The sequence below is a fragment of the Hippocampus bargibanti genome, linkage group LG10, assembly GCF_051943395.1.
Source record: "Hippocampus bargibanti isolate YZ-2025 linkage group LG10, ASM5194339v1, whole genome shotgun sequence".
Taxonomy (NCBI): Eukaryota; Metazoa; Chordata; class Actinopteri; order Syngnathiformes; family Syngnathidae; genus Hippocampus; species Hippocampus bargibanti.
In genome coordinates, this window is record NC_142743.1 from 15,891,167 (window position 1) to 15,908,375 (window position 17,209).

Below are 17,209 nucleotides of genomic sequence, written 5' to 3' on the forward strand. Positions count from 1 at the left end.
AATTCTGTCAATAATGTCACAGCATAATTTTGGACAATGTCAATGATTTAGTACATTTTTAATTGTTCAAGGACTCATGCATTCACGATGCAGTTTATCTCAGTATAGTTGAACATCCATCATTTTTTTTAGAATGCTTGTCCTCAATTTAGGATGGTGAGTGACCAGTAGCCTGTCTTTGGTAAATGGGATTCCATTCTCATTCAGGAGTATGGACACCCAAAGGGCTGTTATGACGGAACACATCAATGTACTGTCATGGGAAAAAATACATATAAAACCATAATTTGTTTCTTCCTTATCGTGACTGATACAATCATATTCCATGATTTGGATGGAGTTCCATTGTTACAAAAACAAACTGGTGTCTTAATTTCCCATGTTTTACACACACATCCAGTATTCCTCTGGCAATAAAATGGAAGTGTCTACTGTTGCCATTTTAATTACTGGTATGACAGTACTGAGTGAAATTTGCTTGGCACGCTACCTTTGCCATAAAAACAAAATCCATTTCTTTTTTGTTTCATATATTATACCAGGTTTCAAATGAGACACCCTTCATCTGAAACTTGAGCAAATATATTTTCAATCAGAATAGTCACACACTCATACCCTTTGGGGGGGACAATATGATCATTTTTCCGATGGGCATCTTCCGGGGATCACAGTGTTTGAAACAGATGAGAAACTCACGTCACTTTGATTTTGTGGAAATGGGAGCGTGTCAAAAAATTGTGTACAGTATTTGTTTTTTTAAATGAGGCAATCGAGGAAACCAACTGTTCTCCCCATGCAAAATTGCGAAAAACATTGACACCTACAGGCTAAAATGCACCATTGCGGTCCTGGCTACTTTAATCACGTGATCGATCAGGCGTTGTTGGAGGCGTTGGCTCGTTTGGCGACGTCACTGCTTTATTACAACCAGCCACAAACTACTGTACTTGGCATAATCTCCGTGAAAACAAATTCACTATTGAGTGACCGAGTTAGCGCTTCTTATTTGTACTACAGTCGAGTGGTGTGTGGAACATTTCGTCAAAATGATTAAAAACGGCCATCACGACACGGAGGAGCAACTTATGGAACGCAGCCGTAGTACACAGCCGGCAGGTTCAGTGTGCAGCCCGGAGAAAAGGAAGCGGCTTGTCCGGCTTTGGTGTGACGGCTGGTAAGATTGCATTTGACCTCAGTACTGTGTTTTACTCAATGAACGCGATTTGCGGGTGTGTCACGTCCCAGATGACTAGTTACGGCATGCAATGCTTACCCCACCTATTCAGCACGCTAATGCTAGGCGCTTGGCAATGTCAGCAATTTGAATAATTCTATTTTACTGTACGTGTACGTACAACCACAAATAAGATCTCCACGTAATCTCGACGATAACGTTTGTTCAACTGAGATCTTTAAAAAACGTACCATATCTGTTTCCCGATCCCGATCGCATTAGATAAATGTCATGTTATGCAACGTCAGCTCTTCGCGTTGGTTTTAAGGCACGTACAGGTAAAGATGAGGAACGATTTTGTCTCTAGAAACACACTTTATGCTTGAACAACACCGAAAAACAAGCACAATAAATAGGTAATTCCGTGTCATTCCATCCAATGCCCACACCGGACCATCTCAAAATGTTCTGTCAACATTCGAGTAAAAACCCAGTAAATGGGAAAAAACCCAAATACTGCATTGTCAATACTTTTGTCGTGAAAAATAATTGTGTGTTGGGTGGTTTCAGGGTTTCTTGTAATCATACTCTGAAAAGCCAATTTTAACCAACAATATTTGAAAACTGACCTTCAACATTTCTCCAGTCAATATCTGGTTATAATAGTATCCAAATTGGGAATATCAGACGTCTCAATTATGATCAAATGTTGTGGTTGATGAAACGTCTTTCAATATTTGACATCTCAAAAAGAATTGGCACATTTGAAGATGAAGTTCATGAGACGCCCCTTTTTCAGGACTGATCTCCCCCTCCCCCCATTTTGCCTCCTCTGGTGGAAGATGAACAATCTCCAAAAGACGGTCTCTCTTAGTTGATTGATATAGAAAGTTTGTACTCACTGCACTAAAGTGTCATTAAAAAAAACGCTATCAAACGTACTGTATTTTCATTTATCTTATTTTCCTTTTGGCTTTTCCCCTTTTCACAACACCATGAAAAGAATATATATTCAGTGGTGGTCCGTGCATTTCACACCTAGGCCTTCAGTGAAGTCCTGCTTAGTCCGACTTGAACAAATATCCCTCGTAATCCCATAATTTATGACACAACGGCTGGAGATATCATTTACAAAAGCACAGGCACGCAGTACTGGGCGTGGCATCACCTTAATCGTCTACAACACAGGCTATTTTCCGGAGTAATTACACATCAATAAATCTGCATCAGCAATTAGAACTTGTCACTATACGTGATACTGCAAACACTTAAAAATTAAAGGAAATTTAAAATCATTTGTCCACAAAGTTTTATTAAGTCCACCAAGAATATGCAATCTTTAACAAGATTTTACGCTAAATTACAAAATGTCAGTTTAACATACGAAAAACAACAAGACGTTCACAAAACGAACTATTTGTTGAAAATAAAAGTAAACAAATCTTTTTCATTTGTTCTTGAGAATAGGCCTACATGCGACAGCGAGTTGTCCTCTCCTTCAGCCGTTGTGGGTTAAAAAAGCGAGTAGATATACTTGGTTTTTCCGGGTCTGATCTGTTGTAGCTTGGTTGATTTGCATAGCGCTGCCTCCGCTGAGGGCTGAGGTAAAGTGAGTATCCAATCACAGGACGCGTACGTCATGTTCAACGCGAGGCCCTCTAGCTGGCCTTACTGTGCCAACTCGTGATCTGATTGGCTATCGCAACTATATATCAACTACCTGTGCCCGTTCATGTACAGCTCACAGACGCCCTCACTGTTGATTCTGAAGGCGTCGGTCAGATTTCATACAGCCTGGTGACACAAACTAGCTGAATTCTGATTGGATTAAAAACTCTGACCTAAAACTACAACACTGAAAGGAGCATATCCAAATGGATATAATATAACATCAAGAAAACTGTATGTAGAATAATTATATATATATATTTAGAAAAAATACTTTTTTAATGAAATTGACTTTTATTATAATTATGATAATGATGTCTGATTATGTTAGGCCAGCAGAGAAGATCTCAAAATATCAAATACCATATAAACATGTCATGTCTCTAGTCATAACCCTTCTCCCAGTAACCTTTGTCATTCACGTGTGCGACAAGTTATGGCGTTTGTGTAATAATTTTGTCAAGCAAATCTACTCTGACCTGTTCTGTAATGTTAAAATAGAATGAAGAAAAAAAGTGCTGAGTTCTGAACACAAGCAATCTGGAAAGTTTCAAATTTCCAGGATGCTATTGCTCCCATTAAAAAAGAACATGCCGACTAAAACATCTTAATCATCCATCAATTCCCAACAATCATCAGAATTTTTAATCAGTTAATTGCTCAGTGATCAATGATTCTGTCTTTCCCTCAAGATTAAAATCCCATGTTATAAAAAGTCAGCACACACGTATTTTCTGACTATGTTGACAAATTTTCCACACCATTGTGTTACTGTGCTGACTTTGTAGTTATGACATGGTCCACTATGGTCACTCCAATCAACTGCGGCAAGCTAAAGGCATGGGAGATCACCTCATCGTTGGAGTACATACGGATGGTACGGACCGAGCTGACACATTGCTTATGCACTCTTGTTTCAGTCGTTATTCATCACATTTGTTCAACCATTTGCAGTTACAAAGTGCTGACTTTAATTTTCAGCAACTTTCTGGTGAGTGGCTTTGTTATTTGAAAGTCAGCGTAATATTTAAAGCAGCTCTCAGTAAAATAGTGAGTGGCTATACACCACCGCAACCACAGAATTAAATTGAAATAAAACATCTGGACTGAATTCGATTGTGCCAATGAACCTTATGTTGGGTGATTTTATTTTTTGAAATCTGTTAAAATATCCTAGCAATGTTTTAAAAAGATTGAAATATTGTACTGAATGTCTTGCTCCACTCTTTGGTACAGCCTTGACAATCCATCCCAATTGAATTGGTGTGAATTAGTTTCTTGTTTTCTGGCAGTCATAATCAATAACCATTATTCATTGTCTTGTGTCGTCAAAAGCCGAAATCTCCAAGCACAAGGGACCACCAGTCTTCACTCAGGAAGAGCGCTATAAGATGGTGAGGGCCATCAAGTGGGTGGACGAGATTGTGGAAGGGGCTCCCTACGTCACCACCTTAGAGACTCTAGACAAGTTCAACTGTGATTTTTGTGTGCACGGAGGTATAAACCTGTTGTGAAACATGCTCCACTTGTTACCAGTTAGGAGTTTGGCTTGTTCTTATTTGTTTATTTTATTTTATTTTGTTAATAGATGACATCACACTGACTGTGGATGGAAAGGACACATATGATGAGGTGAAAAGAGCAGGACGTTATCGGGAATGTAAACGCACTCAAGGAGTCTCCACCACAGACCTTGTGGGTCGCATGCTTCTCATGACCAAGTCACATCATAGCAACATGGTGAGTTTATGCTTTGACCATACACTTGACAAACTAGTGAGAAGGGGGCAAATGAACAGCGAAAAAGTGACAATATGTATTTAATTTTATCGGCGAGCAAGATGCAATCATCAAAAGAGCCATATATGGCTCGCGAGCTAGAGGTTACCGACACCTGCTATACAGTATGTTTGCATTCTAATCATTTCTTTCATTTGATCATACTTTTTTCTAATTGTTTTCTACAGGATAATCCTGATTATCAGCAGCATACAGACAATTTTGGGAAGGTGCGTAAGTCTTTGATTTCTATATACATGTATGTATAAGCTATGATAGATAGATAGATAGATAGATAGATAGATAGATAGATAGATAGATTTCAAATGTGTCTCATAGAGAGAGAGAGGCTGTTATAATGACAAGTTGTGGTCTTGTGATCAAGGGTCCTAAAGGTCACAGTCCATGGACTGGAGTGTCACAGTTCTTACAGACATCCCAGAAGATCATCCAGTTTGCCTCGGGGAAGGAGCCTCAACCTGGAGACACCATCATATATGTCGCCGGGGCATTTGACCTCTTCCGTATCCTTGATATTGATAAAAAAATTGATTGTGGCTGTGTGTTGTTTATAAAAGTTTCAAATGTGTCTCAGAGGGAATGCTTTTTACATACTACTCCTGCGTAAACATAGAAAAGAATCTTACACCGTTCGATGTTGCCCCTGTCACGCCGCGGGGAAACAAATAACAAACCTTCCCGACTTGTGGACGGAATAAGTTTTAGGATTTTTTTTTTTTTACGCTTTTTAGTTGAAATGATATCCACAGAAACTCGCAGGGACCCATTGGGAGGCTGCTTTGTTACAGCAGTTGGGAAACACTGTACATATAACCGGGGAACTGTACTGGATTGTATTCTACTTGTATAAATCAAATTGTCAACTCAAACAAAGGCCAAGTACAACATTAGAAATATTCTTTTGAATAAGAAAGTGGCAAAGGTGCAATTGACTGCAGTATGGACACATTTTTATTCCATGTAAATGGGGATTGTTTACAAGCCCGGAAAGAACATGCAAAGTCCACACAGGGAGGCTGGAGCCGAAATCAAACCCAGCATCTCTGCACTGTGAGGTCGACATGCTAACCACCCGGTCCTCCCTTCAGAAATATAAAGAACCCCCCCCCCCCCCCCCCCCCCCCCCCCCAAAAAAAAAAAAAAAAAAAAACGCCAATTTTATCTCAATGTTGTCTCTTGCCCTCTGCTTGATCTTTAGTGTAAGTCAGGGGTGTCAAAGTCATTTTTTGCCGCGGGCCACATTGTAATTATGGTTTCCTCTCGAGGGCCGTTATGAATTTGGGGAACCCATTATTAGAATGTTTAAATCCCTTCAAATATTACATTACACAGCAAATTAATGAATAACTCGTTTTCAAATCTGAAGTCAAGAACAATGACTTTTATTGTGGTTGACATCCAAAAATATGAAATTTTGGCTCAGATTTTAGCAATCATCATGTCATTTAACAAGTTTGATTTGCTTTCGCGGGCCGAAAAAAATGATGTGGCGCGCCGGATTTGGCCCGCGGGCCTTGACTTTGACACCTGTGGTGTAAGTGGTACACTTGCAACATTTTTTCCTATCAGTTGTTGCCTTTACTTGTGACTGCTGGCAGATATTGGCCATGTCGACTTCTTAGCAAAGGTCCACAAGCTGGCAGAGAGACCCTATGTCATTGTAGGTCTGCATTTTGACCAGGTATGTTCCATGACGCATGCCTGTGCAAACTTAACACATAACAGTGAAAAATATTCAGTTTTATAAGGAGGGGGGGTTAGCACATGTATGCCATTCATTGAGCTCTTTATTCTCCTCAGGAAGTGAATCGGTACAAAGGAAAGAACTACCCCATCATGAACGTCCACGAGAGGACTCTGAGTGTTCTGGCCTGTCGGGTAAGAGCACGGACACACGCACATGTGTGTTACACTCATCAATAGTGCCCAGTTACTTGGTCAGTGGTCTTAAGTATCACATGTCCAAGTTGGCTTTAGGTCAGCCATCCTTCTGCAGCATCTGTATTCAGTTAGCATCTTCTACTTTATGTATTCATTCATTCATTGAGACTAATAAAGGCAAATCCAATCCAATTCCCTTTAAAAGCACTCAGCGTTTGATGATGAGACTCCAGTTGTGTGATCGTTGTCTCCCCGTCTGCACAGTATGTTTCCGAAGTGGTGATTGGTGCACCCTATGCGGTGACGAGAGACCTGCTGGATCATTTTAAGGTAGGAAGTGTGTTTTTAAAGTTTTCTAATGTTAATCATAGAAATTGACCCGGTTTTATGATTCATTTGATCATGTGACAACTTAGCCATCGATGTACAGTATGTGAGTTTAGTCAGTGTTGAAATGAAACCTTTTTTTCCCTTTCTTTGGGATGTCAGAGGCAGGAATTTCAAATAATTTAATCTGAATATTTACAGGTGGACCTCGTTTGTCATGGCATGACCAAAGTATTTGAGGACAAGGATGGGTCGGACCCCTATGCAGTAAGTACAGATTTATTTGGAGATTTTGTTCTTAGTTATCATGAAAAGGAAATATGGTTGTATTTGATGGAGTAAGACAAAGCCTTATTCCTTCAAATCGACCCACAAATGTTAAAGTTCTTGACTTAATGCAGGAGTTCAAATGACTGAATCAGAAATGAAACAAGTGCAAAGCAAAAACGCATTTTTTGGGGAATCATCAAACTCCTTTTTTTTGGGGGGGTGGGCTTTTTACCATTGAATAATTGTTTCACCATTGTTGCACAATATTTTAGAAGTAGTGTTATTCCAGGCGTAAAAATCAACAATCCTTGTTGTATTTGCACTTTGCCAATTCCAATCCATCAGTCCAAATTGCATGGCTCGTTTCAAGACTGTCGGTTCTTCATGGTGGTAGACAATTGTACTATTGTGTCTCTTTTCACCCCAGGAGCCCAAGAGGAGAGGAATCTTTCGGACCATTGATAGTGCAAACAGTCTCACCACCGATGATATTGTACAGAGGATCATTGAAAACAGGTCACACCTTACATCGCTTGCTTCTGTGTCTTTTCCGTCCGCGTGTATTTGAGTCTGGTGCCGAGGTCCTCTTATGCTTAAAGGACAATCGACGTCTCCGGACAAGTTGTGTACATAATTTGTAAAATGGCTTCAAATGACTTCTTGAGCGTATTTTACGAAGATTCCACGGCATAGAGCTATATTTTACGTTTTAAGACTCACACTGAATATTCAGGAAGTCTTGTTTTTGAGTTGGTGACGAGTCCATACGTGACGTCACTAAAGGACGGCCCCTGACCGTAAAAAAGACGCACTGTAGCGGTCCTTCCATCACGTGAATGTATTTTGCTGTACTTGTTTGGTCTGGGGACCTCGTGTTGCACGCAAAAGCCGCCAGAAGAGGGCGTCCAAGCGCTATATGAGGAATTTATCAGCCTGTGGAAACGGAGGTGGTCACAGGAGGTCACCATTTTGTGCCTCTTTTTTTGGGTGAGAGATTTCACCCCAATGTTGCCTCAAAATGGCACAAATAAATTCTTTAATCGATTGCAAACATGTATGCTTTCCTCCTCAGAACTATTTGAATCATATTCATAACTGGATGTGCAACAAGAAAGCATATTCTCCGAATCTGAAGCCATTGTTTTGATTCACTAGCAATGCAAGACGTCTTGGTGTGACGTCACAAACTGGGGGCGGGACTTTCTGAAAATGCCCAATTCGCAGCTCATTTTTTTGCAGATTTTGGACACTTTAAGTCATTTTTATTGGTGTTTTGCATTTGACTAAAAATATCATACTGTGTGTTTTGGGTATTTTAGATGCTATAAACGTTTTTCTGATGTCAGTTAGGAAACAAAAAAGTGATGTCGGTTGTCCTTTAATGGTCATCTTTCCTCCGGTGCAGGCTTCAGTTTGAGGCCAGAAACCAGAAGAAGGAGGCCAAGGAAATGGCGGTGATTGAGGCCTTGAAGAAGAAAGAGGAGCAGAGTGAAACGGCGCACTAGAGAACTGGGACGATGCTTGGATGGACGATGTACTGGCTCTGCTGCGTGAGTGAGCTGCAACCAGGCTGGAAGATCCACACTCTCTCTCACAGACACTTGTTTGGGTGCAAAATCCTGGTTGGTCTCTCTTTGCTTCTTGGTATGCTTCTTTCTGTGCTGTGCTCCAAACTACGTTTGACCTTTATATTTAGCGCAATATCTTAACTTTTGATCGCGTGGTCATTTGTTCCTGTCAGCGCACAGCACATGCCACAGGATGGGTAAACAAGTATGTAGTACGTTCAAGCTCTTACTTACTGGAAAAATGACTTCTCAATTCTATTGGAATTTTAAATCCATTTTTACATATATTTTAAATATTGTCTTTCAGGTTTGTTTTTAACATAAGAATACTAAGGATTTAACATTTTAAATAGTCTTATGAACTGGATCTTTGAACTACTACTTGGTTACCTGATGAGGTATGTGCGGTCTATATGCAGAATTAAATAATTATTGTTTGGCTTTTTAGGGAATTTGCGCTTCATTCTTAAAGTTGAAGCGAATGTCAGGGAAGTATGCTAAGCTAATTCAAATGTTGGCTCCATGTCTTCCTGGTTTATCATCAATGCACTGAGCAATGTGCATTAGAAAATGTCTTACTTCATTATTGGAGATTAACTCATTCACTGCCATTCCCAAATTTATCCGGGAATTGAAAAGCATGACGTGGAGTGCCATTGCTGAATTTGTTTGAGTTTGTTTTTTCTTCCGGGGGCGGGATGCGAATCAAGCTCCAGTCAGACCTCTGGCAATGTTTTTCCCTTACACCAGAGGGCAGCCTTTTGTACAGCTGCCCCCACTTCCATTGTAGATAACTCTACAACAGCTCGAAATAAACTTTTTTTCTGAGAAAGGAAGACAGTCTGAGGTTTCTTACACTGCATTGAATGTTTATGTAGTCCTAAAACTCAATATTCTGCGGGTCCTGCAATTTCAGTGGACACATTTGCACATTGTCTGGCAGTGAATGAGTTAAAAACAAATATTTCTCCATGTAGTTTGCAACTTAAAGATTTTGCATGATCCAATGACAGAACAATGTGAATGAACATTCTTTGTCAGAGAATATAAGTGCACCTACGAGATGGAGATAAGTATGTCATAGGACTATTCAAATCTTTCCAATCATGAATATATAATGTAATAAAACTGCTCTGTACCAAAGAGTCATCTCATAAATTACCTTGAGTGAATTAAGTTCCAGTGTGCTCTCTGATGACCAAGGGGGCTGCCAAGGATTAAAAAAACAACAATTTTGTTGGGCTCCTGTCAGTCATGGGCCCTTTGAGTCGCCATCAATTTCCGTTTCCTTACAGCAACCTCGCTGATGACAGAGATCTTTGTGAATCAATGTGCATCACGCCCCACTGAGTCCGTGAAATGAGGTCACGGCTGCCCTAAACTTGCCAAATGTGATGGGTGCGGTCCAGCACCGGCCGCTGCAGAAAAGTGCCAAGCGTCAGCCTCATTATGAGAACAAAGAGCTGTGGAAAAGCTGATGTCAAAAGAATGGGAGGACCCAGCTGAGGGACACCAGAAGCTTCACGTTGTAAAGCCTTTTTCTTTGTCGGTTAACACCGCATTGCATTCAAGGCATAAATATTTATTGATGCCAAAAACAGCTGAATCGGTGGTCACCAATACGTGGTATGTCAAATTCAGTTAGGAACAACAAAGTAAACAAAACAAGCAAAAAGATACAGATAGATATTTCTGGAATGTGCTATGAAAAGGAGATTCATGTGTTCTTGTTTTTGCCAAGTCGTTTTTTTTTTCTCAGGTCTGGCGAAGCAGAGACGACTGACTTGACTGATGTTTATCTCACCAAGTTGTTGCAACCTTCAAACTTTGACACTTTCATGAAGAACTGGCCAGTGGGGATGTGGCAAAAGGGAAAGAACAGTTATGAGAATTCTAAGGGCCTGTGAAAGAGCAGCCCTTGTGTGAATTATTTCTCTTCTCTTCTTTCTCACTCTTTTTTAAACAAATCTTGCGAGGCACCACTGGAATTTAGAGCAAGTCTACCTCATGATGTAGCCCAGGGGCATTCAAAATAAGGTCCACTGGCTCATTACTTCAATGAACCCTCCCATTGAGCGAATAATTTGGCCTGTCTGCCCGTTTTCCATGTCCACTGTGGCCCTTGATCGCAGCAGCATTTACACCCCTGATGCAATTGCGGGTGCACGCAGAGTAGCGCGTGCACGTGTGGCTGACCCTTGTATCCAGTACTACACACACAGGTGACAAATCTGATTGGCTGCGTGGTGACGTCACTTCCCACGAACTCCATAGCGTTCCTTTTAGGAGTGGGAGGACGCGTTGTGGATTGTTTGGAGTGAACAAGCGCAACAATTTGGATTAGTAGTGAAATAATAGATCATAAGCGGGAGCGATGCGTCTGATAAGTTTGGCCAACAAAGAGGACTTTTTGGAGGGATATTTTGCACATGTTAACTGCGCTTTTCTGCTCGCCGACACAGAGGAGTTATGAGCATACAGCTGACTTTGAACACACTTGCTCGGTTTGAACTCCGTTAGGACTTCGTCTGAGTCCAGCTCCGGGAGGACATGTGCGCTCGGGATGGGACTGTGTCTCGGCACCGACGTTACAGAGGAGGAAAAGAAGGCGAGGATACTCAGCGCCCAGATCGACAAAGACTTGTACGAGGGTGCCAAGCGGGAGATGAATGTGGTTAAAATACTCCTTCTAGGTTAGATACACATACTTTGCTCTCTGGGTACACTACTTTAATATCTCTTGTGTTTCTAATGTGCTTATAAACACATATGATGAGTCGTTGAGTTTAATAAGCTGCTTTTATCAACTTAATTATTTTCCTAAAAAGATCGTCACTTTGCAACCACTTGTTTAGTTAATCAACTGCAATTCCGAGGCCAATGGGGGAAAGGCTGATTTAATGGTTGTTTCGCAAACTTTATTGAGCCAAGGCACATACAATTGGAAAAGTCTCACGGCTCACCGCCAGGGTCGGTTCTTGCTGTGGGCCAAATGGGCCCCAGGTCGCCCACGGCACAGTTTATGAGGGGGCGCGTGTCCGCGCGAGCGTGCGCGTGTGTGTGAGAGAACGAGAGACATACAGGGAGAGAAAAGAGAGAGACGGACGGACAGAACGGATGAACATGACAAAAAATGTCTCGTCCAGTGAACAAAACAAGCCAGATCCGACCCTGCTCTAAACCAAACAAAAATGTCAATAAAAAGGACAAATATATTTCTAAAATTGCACTGAAATCATGTATGCCATAATGTCTGACTTTAGCTCAACTTCATAAGTTTGTCTTTGTTTTTCGTTCTTTTTCTGTTGTCTAACAAAGACAATATGTTGTCTATAAGAACATGAATTCATGTTGCACATTACTCCATGTTGTGATGTCCTCTAGGTGCAGCAGAGAGTGGGAAAAGCACTTTGGTCAAACAAATGAAAATCATCCACAGTAATGGATTTACCAAGCAAGAACTCTGCAGCTTCAAGGTCAGTAACACCCCCCCCCCCCCACACACACACGCACACCTAAACGCACACATACACACAAAGGGTAACGTTCTACGACTTCTCTATTGGGGATGTGTTTCTGCTTTTTATTGGGGGTGGAAAGCTGATTTGATATTCTGTCAACTACCATAACCTACCATGAAAATGGAGAGTGTGAATTGAGTGAACCTATGGTACCCCTGCCCTAGGGCATCTGACAATAGTCAAGTTGGAACAAAATAGCTTTCCTCGCTGTTTTGTATAGTATGCGTCAACCTGGAAACTTTGGTTATTCCTCCATTTTGCTTGCACTCTTATTGGTGGAGAAGAACGGAAACCCTTCTGCAACAGAAGGCATTGCATTCGATTTTCCATCAACTCCTATCTTAAACCACATGCCTCTCCTTGGCCCCTTCTGCAGTAGTTTATCCCTCCTTTGCCTCAGCGGTCGGTCATTTCCTGGCTGTGTTTCTATGTCTAGCCTCCCACTCTGGAAAGGCTTCAATTTAGGCAGATAACAGCGATTGAACTGACCACCTTGAACTCTTGATTGCATTTGGGTTCATCATCAAAGTAAAGATGCTCATGGAACAATTGAGAATTTCTCCAATGTGAGACCAATAAAGGTTGTCTCATCGATATATCATCCATATATACATATAAAGACTTTACACAGTAAAGTCTCGTTATATCGAGACTTTACTGTATATTTCACGGTATATTCTGAAATATGCGAAGCAATCACAAGATACCAGTTGGAATGCATGTGGGTCTTCTACAACTGTATGTGATATATACAGTAAAGTCTCGTTATATCGATATCGGATATATCGATAGTCCCGGTTATATCGATACTATTTCTATGCACGCACAGAGAAAATTACATGCAAACAGGGTCGGATATATCGATAGTCCCGGTTATATCGATATTTTTTCAGACTCCCTTGTATATCGATATAACGAGTCTTTACTGTATATACAAAACGCTTACAGACCACCACCCTCCACCCCCCCCCCAATTTCCGTTCGGCCCTAATTGCCAGTAACAAAGGCCCTTCGAGGCAAAACGTAACAACGATGTACCCTGTATCAAAAATGAATTCGACACTCCTAATTAAGAGTTGATTAAAAGTGGAGAGGACCATGCAACATCTGTGAAATAAAGCTCAGCCAGTTTGTGTGAATTATCTCTGGCTTGTATGCGCTCTTATTTGACATCTTGTTCGAGAGCCCCAATTTCTTCTTTTACCATTTGGAATGTTCACTGCATTCCTCAATACTACTCAACTCTTGCTTTCTTCTCTCAGTTGATATCAAAGTTGTGCTTGACACATTGATTTGGTTTAAAAAAAATAACAACAAGCCAGATATTTGTAAAAGACAGGAGAAAATTGAGAATTTCACGGTATATTCTGAAATATGCGAAGCAATCACAAGATACCAGTTGGAATGCATGTGGGTCTTCTACAACTATACATTTCGAGTTTTACTGAAATATTTTTGGTAGTTGATGTAGTCCAAAATTCAGATCACATATGAAGAGAAGTCCAAGATGGCGCCTGAGTAGGCAGCTGTCAGCAAGTGCTCTCATGAGCCGTCCTATCTTTCGTTGTTTTTAGTTGTTTTTGTGGTTTCTTTTGTCACTTTGTTGTTGCCACGGATTGTTTTTCAACATTTTTGGCAACGACATTCATCAAGGAGGAGACTGTGCTGAGCGGTTGCGCCTTTTCGGCAGCTCAACTATGCCAGCACTGTTTTTGATTGGGAGGAATGTTGGTGCCATTTGACTGTCATCGCTGGACAGCTCTGGGGCCATTGTGCTTTTCTTTTGCGCCTGTAATGGGCAGCAAATTCACAGCCCCACTTTGTTGAGCGGAATGGTTGGTGCTGATGGACAGTCTACGGCTGGATGGATGCATGACTTGAGGAGCCCGCAATGAGAAGACAGGAACGTCAGCGCAGAGTGCTGATGCATATGTGGAGATGTCCCTGCTTGGAATTGAAGCGGATTTACGTCGGACGTTGGATGTGACAATCTCTGCTACAGCTTTGTGTTTGCTTTCAACATTTAGCTTCTTGTTGCACACATGCACATTCAAGCATGATGTCCCTGATCCACTAATGAAAAGTGGCGCCTGGTAGTGGCTGCCTTTCCAGCAGCTCCTGTATTTTGTTTTTCTTCTTTCCTTTCATAACTTTTCTGCTGTGAAATGTACAGTTTTCCACTGTGAGACTAATAAAGGCTAATCCAATCCAAGTGTGTTTTGGTTTGTTCAGCTATAATGTTTGTCATTGTTACTTTTGACTTGTACTACTGGGTCAGGGTGGAGAGCAATCACAGCAAGAGCGTGGTCTTTGAGTGTGTGGCGACCAGTCGGTGTACCCAACCTCTCGCCCTGTTGTCAGTCGAAATAGGCTCCAGTTTGTCCATGAGACCCATGAGGATGACGGATGAATTTAGTTGTTAAGCGTGTCACTCAAACTAAGCCGTAATATGTTTGTAAGGGTGCGCAACAGTACTTGTATTGTTTCTTATGAGATTAACCACGTGCACGGTGTCTATTGCAATGGGTGTGTACCGTTTGGATCGCAAAATAGTCGACAGGTACAAGCTTGCACTAATGCTGTATAAAGCCACTTGTTGTCTATGCTCTCAGTTAGGTTTGGCCTGCATGTGTAACCGTTTCCATTTTGAAAAATGGACACCCGCTGTGGGATTTCTGACCACCTCTACCCACACCCTTTCTTGTGCTCACACACTCATGCTGTCACGTTTGTGTACTAGGCCTCTGTGTTTTTTTTTCTCCCTCCGGTGTTGCTCGCTGGAGAGGCGCTCTGCTTGGCATACTTCAAAGTGGGCGGGTGCTTCAAAGTCCATACTAGCTCTTTCTTCTCCTTGTCTTCAATCTCACTGAGCATTCTTTCCATCAACTCTGTGTCACAATAGGGCACTACCCTGGCTAATGCCGGGAATAAGGGAGCGAGGGGATTGCTCCTCGTCTAATCCTTCCTTTGTTCATAGCCAGAGGCTATGGTGTGTTGTTTTTACTACCCACAGGCCGATGGACAAAGACCTCAGCCCATAGAACGTTGTGTAAACAAGGAAGGTGACTCGTGTGCAAATGTGATGTTGCACACTTGCTTTGAACTCTCGTGCCCTGTGGCTGCTAATGGGATTGCTGTTGGATTTTTTGGATATGGGAAACAAATCAAGCTTCGAAACAAACATACACACGCACATGGTCTGGATAAATTATAACCGTTGATGCGGTGATCTGCAGCTATTAAATAGTCAGCTGCATCCCTTGTATATATGTCCCTCGTGTTATGACCCAAGGCAACTGTTTATTTTGTAGTTTAAAGTCGCTGAGCCAAACACTAGGCCGGACAAGAACAAAAAGTTCAGTGTGCCGGGATGGACTCGGACATTACCGAGAGTTGTTATAAGGCTGCTGACGCTGCTGCTGTGCTCCCTGCACTGTCTTACACATGCACGCACGCACACGCATGCACATTTTTTTTAGTCCAGCTGACTTTTTACTCTCTGCTTTTCTACAAAGATTGGATAGCAAAAAGATATAGTGTATTTTGATTACGATACCGTAAAATGCTTCTAAGGCTTTGTGCTGTGAAGTATTCAGTTTCATGATTGTGGTTGAGTGTCACAAGCATTTCCTTTTAATGTATTATTATTGTAACTAATTAAAAAACATATTAACCATGCCGAATGACCCAATGCAGACGGATTTATGATGTTGGCATTTTTTTTAAACACAGAAGAAGTAAACATGAAGTGTAGATTAAGGAAAAGAAAAGTGAAAGGGGCCAATAAGAAGAAAAATGCGAGAACAAAACAGGAATCCGCTCTCTCTGCCAACACGTTTCCGACAGATTATTATCTTTGAAATGTGTTTTTGCTCATATTGTTGCTGTCCTTAAGATGTGAATCTTCAAATTTAGGCAAGTCAGTTTCATTTATTGAGCAGACACTGTGTAAGTAAAAGAACTCAGAAACAAAAGAATTCGAAACATTGTGAAACAAGCAAAGAAATAAAAAGTAGTACAACAATAACAGTGAAAGCACAGGAATGGGAAGGGCAAAAAGGTTCATTATGGTCCTGTATGTAATTTTTTTACACTCTGGGCTGACTTCACCTCTGTTAGCATGCAGCTTAGTCTATCTCTTGTTTCTATTTATAATTGTATTATATTTATTATTGTATCTGTTTTTCTTTCTATGCTTGTCTGTGACTGTAAAGTGTCCTTGAGAGCTTTGAAAGGCACTTGAAAATAAAATTTATTTATTATTATTATTATTATTATTATTATTATTATTATTATTATTATTATTATTTGCGTGCAGCATAACAGCTAAATGTGGGTTCAACGTGTTCACTTTGAACTCTGGGCTCCGCTAATCATTCAACTTGACAGGTCTGGGAGTCCAACTGGGTTAAATTCAATCAGCATTTCTTTTATGTATTGAGACTATGTACCGTTCAGTTACTGGTAGAAGTAGGAAGAATTTTAAAATGTCTTCTACAGCAAATTGGGAGGTAGTCTAAAACATTTACAACTGGAGTAATACTGCTCTGTTCTAAACTTTTTGTTGTTCTGCTAACCCAGGCAGCAGCGTTCTGAATGCGCTGCAGCTGTCTGATGTTCATTTTGAGGGAGTCCAGTCAGAAGATCATTCCAAAAAAATGTCTTCTGGGGATTAAAGCATGGATAAGTTTGTTCTGGTTTTCTTGGCGCACGCAAAACCCTAAATTCTAGACATGTTTTTCAGCTGATAAAAGGCTGTTTTCATTCATCATTTGATATGACTGCTGAAAATCAGGTCCGAATCTATCACCAGAGAAATACCAAAAACAAGTCTTGTTTTATTTTTGTGAAGGAGATTTTGGTTCTTCCATCCCTGAATTTGTTTGTCATAAACACCTTAATTAAAGCCACTACAAGACAGCTAAAAAATAATGTCCTTCTCAAGACTTACCCATTCCTTGTAGCATGTTCTGTATATAAATAAGTTTAAATAAGTAATT

At 40.9% G+C, this 17,209-nt stretch overlaps 2 protein-coding genes across 3 annotated transcripts in view; both read left to right on the forward strand.

The window, feature by feature from the left end:
* The first annotated feature begins 883 nt into the window (after positions 1–883).
* On the forward strand, positions 884–9,831 carry pcyt2 (phosphate cytidylyltransferase 2, ethanolamine). Its single transcript, XM_089007247.1, has 12 exons — positions 884–1,174; positions 3,631–3,719; positions 4,178–4,339; positions 4,431–4,582; positions 4,810–4,851; positions 5,007–5,145; positions 6,241–6,323; positions 6,443–6,520; positions 6,788–6,853; positions 7,052–7,117; positions 7,548–7,636; positions 8,526–9,831. The coding sequence occupies exons 1-12, from the start codon at positions 1,047–1,049 to the stop codon at positions 8,623–8,625; spliced, it is 1,194 nt and encodes a 397-aa protein (XP_088863373.1). The 5' UTR covers positions 884–1,046; the 3' UTR covers positions 8,626–9,831.
* A 139-nt stretch (positions 9,832–9,970) lies between these two features.
* gnav1 (guanine nucleotide binding protein (G protein) alpha v1) overlaps positions 9,971–17,209 on the forward strand; it is a 32,066-nt gene continuing 24,827 nt past the window's right edge. For both annotated transcript variants that reach the window (XM_089007249.1, XM_089007250.1), the window contains exons 1-2: positions 9,971–11,381; positions 12,073–12,164. In XM_089007249.1, the coding sequence (XP_088863375.1) occupies positions 11,252–11,381; positions 12,073–12,164 (222 nt within the window). In that variant the 5' untranslated portion in view covers positions 9,971–11,251. The remainder of the gene's footprint in view (positions 11,382–12,072; positions 12,165–17,209) is intronic.